Genomic DNA, 8,491 nt, shown 5'->3' with positions numbered 1-8,491 from the left:
CCCACCGCCCTCCGCCTTCTTACTTTCTCGCCTGTTTCGTACGTCTTCCTGGTTTCGGCTGTAAGTGGCAGCGTGCACCTCTTCTTCAGGTATCAGAGAAGCTCAAGCTGGCGGAGAAGACAGCCCTGGACATCGACAGGCTGCGGGATGGCTACCGGCCAGCCGCCCGGAGGGGAGCCATCCTGTTCTTTGCGCTGTCGGAGATGGCCCTGGTGAGCTCCATGTACCAGCACTCCCTGATCGCCTTCCTGGAGGTCTTCCGCTTGTCACTCAAGAAGTCGCTGCCTGACTCCATTCTTCTGAAGCGATTAAGGAACATCATGGACACGCTGACCTTCAACATCTATAACTATGGCTGCATAGGTGAGCACCTGTTCGCACCGATTTAGGACCTCTGTGCGCTTCTGTCCGTGTGTCCAAATTTCCTCTTCTTATAAGGACACCAGTTGGGATTGCATGGGGGCTCTCCCTAACAGCCTCATTTTATTTTTTAAAATTAATTTGTATTGGAGTATAATTGATTTACAATGTTGTGTTAGTTTCAGGTGTACAGCAAAGTGAATCAGTTATACGTATACATACATCCACTCTTTTTTAGATTCATTACAGAGTATTGAGCAGAGATCCCTGTGCTATACAGCAGGTTCTTATCAGTTATCTATTTTATATACAGTAGTGTATATATTATATACAGTATATGTCAATCCCAATCTCCCAATTTATCCCTCCTCCTGCCCTTTCCCCCTTGGTAACCGTGAGTTTATTTTCTACATCTGTGACTCTATTTCTGTTTTGTAAATAGGTTCATTTGTACCATTTTTTTTTAGATTCCACATATAAGCGATATCATATGATATTTGTCTTTCTCTGTCTGACTTACTTCACTCAGTATGACAATCTCTAGGTCCATCCATGTCGCTGCAAGTGGCATGATTTCATTCTTGTTTATGGCTGAGTAACCTAATCACCTCTTAGAGGCCCTGTCTCCAGCTCTGAGGTACTGGGTATTAAGGCTTCAACTTATAGATTTTGAGGGGGACACAGCTCAAAATTGTGTTGGGCAGGAAACAGGTTGAGGGCTATCCTATAGGGCTCACTTAAGTAACCAACCCTTCTAACACGTATAAGATAGAATTCACATCACACATTTTGACTTACATGTTTTTTTTTCTTCTGTTAAAAAAAAAAGAACTCTAATGTTTTGCGTCTTCCTATCCATAAAGAGTGTGTTGATGGAATGGGCTTACTCTGCAGTAGAGATGGGCCAAATCTGTCCCACCGCCTGCTTTTGTAAATAAAGTTATATTGGCACACAGCCACACCCGTTTCTATACGGATCGTCCATGGCGGCTTTCACAGTACAATGGCAGATTTGAGTAGTTATGACAGAGACTGTCTAGTCTGCAAAGCCGAGTCAATTTACTCTCTGGCCCTTTATAGAAAGTTTGTTAATACCTCTTCTCCACTGTAAGAACTTGTGCTTTGAGTCAGGCAAACGACCAGCACTTCATTCAGAAGGTGGCTCTGAACCTCCATTGTACGGTCCTTCATCTGCTGGGGGGGGGCACCCCCCCTCCTCTTCCCACGAGGGCGTGGTAAGTGCTGCCCGGAGACGTGACCATTTCAGATGCGTACGAGCGAGGGTCACTGCCCGTTGCACTTGTGGGCACGACGTATCAATTGAGCTCACAGTTTTTGCACGCAGGTGTTCACGGACACCAAATGCAAAGACGGCTAAATGCAACTGACTGTACAGTTGAGGTGCTTCAGTTCATTTCTCTGAAATTTAAGCGTGGTGTGCATGAGAAACCCTGTGTTTAAATGCATTTGTTTTATCCAGACCCGTCTGTTGTTTCTCTTCAGGGTTGTTTGAGAGGCACAAGTTACTTTTTTCTTTCAATATGACTATCAAGATAGAACAAGCAGAGGGGAGAGTCCCCCAGGAAGAATTAGATTTCTTCTTAAAAGGTAACGAATTTGCCTCGTTTCATGCTTCCCAACTCCCTGGACCCACGTTGCACATGTGTATGAATTTGTTCACCAAAACAACGGCAGAAATTTGCCTTCCTTAAAACTTGCCTTCCAGTAGCACCGCTTTAGTAAATACCTCAGTTGACAGATCCAGCCTCAGAGATAGTTCCAGTTAACTCAGAGCAGCCAGCCTCTGCCTTAAGGCTGCCCCAAGGCTGGAAGCCACGCAGAGCTTCCTGGCTGGAGTTACGGACGGTGACAGGGGAAGCCTAACCCGCTTCTCCTTCCAGCCCCCTTTTGAGAAGTGGATTTTCCCCCAAAGTGAGGGAAGCCCAGGAATGGAGTTGCTTACTCTTCCCCGTGTGTTGGTGTCGGCTGTTTACTTCTCTTCTCCTGTTGTGATTAGGAAACATTTCCCTGGAGAAAAGCAAACGGAGAAAACCCTGTGCTTGGTTGTCCGACCAGGGATGGGAAGATATCATTCTTTTATCAGAGATGTTTCCAGACAACTTTGGGACTCTTCCTGATGATGTGGAGAAACATCTGACTGTCTGGCAGGAGGTGAGCAAGTGTCCTCTTTCTCCTCCTTCCCTTCCCCGCATGCCAGTCATCTCCACACTCAGTCTGTAGCCTAACTCCCTACGAGTGTGAAGATCTGCCTCTGAGTGGCTCGTGCAGAGTGTAGCCAGTGCCCTCTAGCTCCCTGGATGGAATTCTCCTTTATCTAGTTCAGCTAGTTTTGTGGGAGAACTATCTATCTCTCCATCTGTCCATCCATCCATTTGTCCATCCATCCATCTGTCCATCTGCCTCTGTCTGTCTGTCCATCCATTCATCCATTCATCCATCCATTCAAGAAACTTTGAGCATCTGTGGCTGGACCATGTCCCTTGATGGGCAGTGGGAATTCAACAGTCCATAAGACTCAGTCCATCCCTTCCTAAAGTTCAGAGTTTGGGGGGTAGAAAATGACAGATCTGACTAGACGTGGCCTGTAGATTTCGTCCCTTTACAGGGGCTCTTGGGACCTTCACATAAAAAGGGGGGCCTATATCATTTCTCAGTTGACGCCAGCATGAATGTTCTTTGCTTTTCCCAGTGGTATGACCTGGATTCACTTGAGCAGTTTCCACTCCCCCTGGGTTATGATGACAACATCACCCCTTTCCAGAAGTTGCTTATTTTGCGCTGTTTCCGTGTGGATCGGGTATATCGGGCCGTGACTGACTATGTGACTGTAACAGTGGGAGAGAAGTAAGTGAGTTGTTTGTGTTTGCTTGGCCCTTTCTGTGGGGTAGAATATCTAATGTCACCCCTTCCTGGACTCACGGATGGCAGTGGGTGGCCAGAGAGGACTGCCTTTGAGCATGATTTGGTAGCCACTCTAGAACAGCGCTGTTTAAGAGAAATACAATGGGAGCGACATATGTCATTTCAAGTCTTCTGGTAGCCACATTCAAAAAGAAGCAGGTGAAATTAATTTTAATAACAGTTATCATAAGCATATAAAATATAATATATTAATATATAACTATATATAATATTTACTAATAATAAGTAACTGTATTTAATTATTAAATGATACAAATGAACTTATTTACAAAACAGAAACAGACTCACAGACATAGAAAACCAATTTATGGTTACCAAAGGGGAAAGAGGGAGGGGGAGGGATATATTAGGAATTTGGGAGTAAAATATACACACCACTATATATAAAATAGATAATCAACAAGGACCTACTGTATAGCACAGGGAACTCTACTCAGTATTTTGTAATAACCTAGATGGGAAAAGAATCTGAAAAAGAATATATATTTATATTATAACTGAATCACTTTGCTGTACATCTGAAACTAACACAACATTGTAAATCAACTATACGTCAATGAAAAAAGTAAATTTATAAAAAAGGAAACAGTCAAAATTAATTTTAATAACAATCATCATAAGTTATATTATATATTAATACATCATATCATATCATATAAATAATATGTATTAATAGTTAATTATATTTAACTCAAATATTAAACTATTATCTCAACATGTAATGGATTGAGATATTCTGCGTATCTTTTGATACCAAGGCTTTAAAATCCTGTGTGAACTCACACGTACAGCACGGCTCAGTCTGGCCTCGCCACACTTCAACTGCTCAGTAACCACACGTGCCTCATGGCTCCCGTGTTGGTAGCTCTGGAATCGAGGGCGAGGCCGGATGGGTAAGTTAGGGTGACAAACTCAAATCTGCCTCCACGGCCGGCGGGGGATGGAGAGGACTGAGCGTGGCTGGACGAGGACTCGGGCCCACTGGAGAGGTCAAGCCCTGGCCAGCAGCCCCTGAACTCCTGCTGACTGATGCCAGGTGGCGGCGGGGACCCAGATCTCTGACTCTTCAACGGAAACTAGAAATTTGGATATCTACATGAAATCTCCCAATCGTTATGTGCTGGCAACTAAGTTTTTAAAAATCTCGAGATGCGGGCCGTTCAGGACACGCCTGTGGAGCCGCCGGTGTGGGACCTCTGGGTTCGGTGCCCAGGGCACGTCCACCTGGAAGGCCGGCTTGTCAGGAGGCATGCAGCTCAGTACAGGTCTCCTGAACCACCCAAGCCGGATGTACTGGGCTGTGCGGGGAGGTCCCCATCACCCAGGAGCTTATTACCATCCAGTGAACGAGATGTGTGTAAAACCTGGATTCCAAAACAAGGAAGGCTGAGCAAAGAGCCATACCAGAGGGACAGTCAGAAGGTTCTGGACACTGGGAGCAAGAGTGCTGGTCGGACTGGCCGGCCCCTGCCTGCGCTGTCCTCCCGGGAGCGTTTTCCAGTCGTGTTTCTTTCCCCAGGTACGTGCAGCCTCCGATGATCAGCTTTGAAGCCATCTTTGAGCAGAGCACACCCAACTCGCCCATTGTGTTTATCCTGAGTCCTGGCTCTGACCCTGCCAGTGACCTTATGAAATTAGCCGAGCACAGTGGTTTTGGAGGGAACCGCCTCAAATTCCTTGCCATGGGTCAAGGTCAAGAAAAGGTAAATTGTTGTTGGAGGGAACAAGCCCTAAACGTGGGTGAGGTCACCGGCCCCTGTTAGGAATGAATTAACGAATGTTTGGCTTTAAGCCAAGAATACCGCCCCCACCCCCCCCACGAGTGCCATGCATTTCCGGTCTACGGAGCAGTAATCAAACGTCACAGCGATGACAGTGTGAGCAGTAGTATAGTTCTAGAGCCAACCTGCTGTGATTGCCCAGCCTGGTTCCGTCAGCGTGTTCTGCTGTTTCCAAAGCCCTTGCACATCCAGTCTTTATCTCCCTCAGCCCTTGCAAGAGCCGCGTCTTGGATCAGGGCTGTCACTGCCCCAGTGGCAAGGCCAACTGGTCCGGGGGCAGGTGCCACTGAGTCCGAGGTTGGAGCTCTGGGGGCTGAGGGAGGCCAATGAGTGCAGCCCAACGGACCCCGGTGGCCCCGCAGGAAGTCTAAAGGGTTGCTTCTTCGAAGGCTCCCTCCGTAGCTCCTGGAGCGCTGGCTCCTCTGTGGCTTCTGCGGCAGTGGCCAGTAGTTTCCTGGTGCTTGCAGCAGGTCTCTGGGAGAGCACAGGGTGGTGTGGCCGTGGGACGCCGACTCTTCCTTTCTGTCTCTGTCGGAGCAGGTGGCCCTACAGCTGCTGGAGATGGCGGTGGCTCGCGGGCAGTGGCTGATGCTGCAGGACTGCCATCTCCTGGGCAAGTGGCTGAAGGATCTGGAGAAGTCCCTGGAGAGGATCACCAAGCCCCACCCCGACTTCCGCCTGTGGCTCACCACGGACCCCACTGAGGGCTTCCCCATCGGGATCCTGCAGAAGTCCTTGAAGGTCTGGCAGCAGGACAGACAGACGTGCCCACGGCTCGGTTCCTTACCTCACTCCCGTTTTGCTGTGTGCGTGTGTGTGTTTAGGATAGAGTTGGGGCCCCAGGGACACCCCCGCCTTTCCCAATTCCATTTCTCCCTCTCTCTTCAGAGGTAAGCACTGTCCAGGATAGGGTGACAATTATCGGGTGACAGTGTTGACTCCCAGGCCCGTCTTTATCACTTCTGCATGTCCTCAAAACAATTTCTGGGTTAGTTTTCATGGACTTCACATTTATCCTTTTTAACTCTAATGACCGGCCCTCCCACAGCCCGCAGAACTGGAGTGAGTGCTTGTGTGTGTAAGTTTCAAGGAGTTTACCTGCCCTGTTTAATTTAGTCTCTGGGAACATTTTGGGGAATGGTTTCATCATCTCTCTCTTCCTCCAGGACAGGGAGAGGGAAAAACTTAGGTACTTCTGTTTTACATTTGAGGATCCCATGGATCAGAGAAGGTTAAAAGAGCCTTCCTGGGGTCATTTGATGAGTCAGGGCAGAGCTGGAACAACGTCTAGTTTTTAACTCATTCACGTGGGCCCTTGGGAATAGGGAAGATAGCTTTGCAAGGACGGAGGGAAAAGCCAAGACGTCTGCAGTCTGCACACCCTTCAGAGCCCTGCTCGGGGGCCTGGGGTTTCCATCACCATCGGTCTTTGCCTCCGACAGGTTGTCACCGAGCCACCCAACGGGCTGAAACTCAACATGAGAGCCACGTACTTCAAGATCTCTCCTGAGATGCTGGACCAGTGTCCACACCCTGCTTTCAAGTCCCTGGTCTACGTGTTGGCGTTCTTCCATGCTGTGGTGCAGGAGAGGAGAAAGTTCGGGAAGATCGGGTGGAACGTGTACTACGACTTCAACGAGTCTGACTTCCAGGTGAAGAGGCGGCTACTGCCTCTCCCGGGGGACACTCCCTCCTTCGTTGTTCCTGCCCACGTTTTCAGAAAACAGTCAGAGTGCGAAGGACTTTATGGGTTTTCGGATACCCAGGCCTGTTCCCCCTCTTTGCAGGTCTGCATGGAAATTCTGAACACATACTTAACAAAAGCTTTCCGGCAGCACGACCCTCGGATCCCATGGGGCAGCCTCAAGTACCTAATCGGGGAGGTAGGAGCATCCTGGGCACCCGCTGCAGGCCCCCTGGGGTGGGCTGGGCTGTGGCCTGGTCCGTGGCCCCCGAGTCTTCTGGGACTCCCCTCTTGCTGCTGCCCATCAGCTGAAGGCCTTGGGCTGTGGCCTGGTCCGTGGCCCCCGAGTCTTGTAAAACATCCCCCCCCCCCCCCGCGCCCCGGTTCGTCACCCTGTTATTCTTTGTCCTAAGTGAGCGACCGTCACCTGGGCGTTTGGACTCATCGCCCTGGGGACTCATGTTCCTCGCTGAGGATGCCTCAGGCACGTCACGGGAGCCCTGCTTCTGTTCGGCGGGCCTGGAGGTCCACTCTGGAGGCCGCGGCCTTATACAGCGCTCGTGGGAAAGCTTCCCCGGAGGCCTGTGTGTGGCTCAGACAGAGACATCACTGTTCCAAAGACAAAAGCGGCTGCTGGCTCCTTGGGTTGTTTTGTTTGCTCGTTCGCTGTGTTTTGGGGAGTTGGCCAGTTGCACACTGGCTCCCAGCATTTCATGAGGACTGCTATCACCTTGGGCTCTATGAGTCTGCACACAAGCCCTCTTGTATAGAGTGGCCCGAAGCCTGTGCAGGTCGGCACGGTTTGAGCTGTACAGTGGCCGGGCAGCAGGAGTCTCTCTAAGGGCGCATCCGGGCTTGACCCTGGACTGTCCACTGGGCCCGGGGCCTCAGGGCCCACCCCGTAGGTTCTGGGTCCTGGCCGGCTCTCACTCCCTGTAATGTCAGGTCATGTACGGAGGACGGGCCATCGACAGCTTTGACCGGCGCATCCTGACCATCTACATGGATGAATACCTGGGGGACTTCCTTTTCGATACTTTCCAGCCATTCCACTTTTTCCGGAACAAGGAAGTGGACTACAAAATCCCCACGGGGGATGTCAAGGAAAAATTTGTTGGTGAGATTTCTCAGCCATCAGAAAGTATGTACATGTTTTATTCTAAGGGAGCCCGTACATTTCAGCTCTTCTGGTTTCTGTGGTTGGCTTGATGCTTCTTCTGACCCCTTCCCTGGTGGGACTCTTTGACGGCTCGGGGGTGTTTTCTTATGCCTTTTAGCGGGGCCCAGTGGGCTCTTCCTAGCCTCAGAGCTGACGGAGTTAGTTCAGACTTCCTGTCCTGGAATGATGGTAAATATATCAGAGTCTCCCTGGAAGGGCAGAGTGGCCCCTGGGGAAGTCACTGAGCCATTTTCATAAAAGATACACGTAGAGAAAGCTCCCTGGTGGCCCAGTGGTTAGAACTCTGCACTCTCACTGCTGTGGGCCTGGGTTTGATCTCTGGGTGGGGAATTGAGATCCCGCAAGCCGCGAGGCATGGCAAAAAGAAAAAAAAAGATGCACACAGGACTGTATTGGGCATGGTGGTGTAGAATTCTCATTTGAAAAGCACGCCACCCTCTCAGAGGTGGAATGTAGTCTAGCGTGTGTGGGGACGCCGAGGCTGTGGGCCCTCGGGAATCGGAGGCGGCACGGCAGTGTAACCGCTGTTCTCTCCCATTACAG

The 8,491-nt window shown here is 49.9% G+C and overlaps 1 protein-coding gene across 1 annotated transcript in view; it reads left to right on the top strand.

Annotated features, from left to right (window-relative positions):
- Positions 1–8,491, top strand: part of DNAH10 (dynein axonemal heavy chain 10) — a 148,662-nt gene that overhangs the window by 135,244 nt on the left and 4,927 nt on the right. Inside the window, exons 64-72 of the mRNA XM_024758684.1 lie at positions 90–363; positions 1,864–1,968; positions 2,378–2,532; positions 3,071–3,225; positions 4,823–5,006; positions 5,625–5,825; positions 6,527–6,736; positions 6,872–6,967; positions 7,714–7,885. Of these exons, the coding sequence (XP_024614452.1) occupies positions 90–363; positions 1,864–1,968; positions 2,378–2,532; positions 3,071–3,225; positions 4,823–5,006; positions 5,625–5,825; positions 6,527–6,736; positions 6,872–6,967; positions 7,714–7,885 (1,552 nt within the window). The remainder of the gene's footprint in view (positions 1–89; positions 364–1,863; positions 1,969–2,377; positions 2,533–3,070; positions 3,226–4,822; positions 5,007–5,624; positions 5,826–6,526; positions 6,737–6,871; positions 6,968–7,713; positions 7,886–8,491) is intronic.

This window comes from Neophocaena asiaeorientalis, unplaced genomic scaffold (genome assembly GCF_003031525.2).
Source record: "Neophocaena asiaeorientalis asiaeorientalis breed wild unplaced genomic scaffold, Neophocaena_asiaeorientalis_V1.1 scaffold77, whole genome shotgun sequence".
Taxonomy (NCBI): Eukaryota; Metazoa; Chordata; class Mammalia; order Artiodactyla; family Phocoenidae; genus Neophocaena; species Neophocaena asiaeorientalis.
This window is presented reverse-complemented; position numbering and strand designations above follow the sequence as displayed.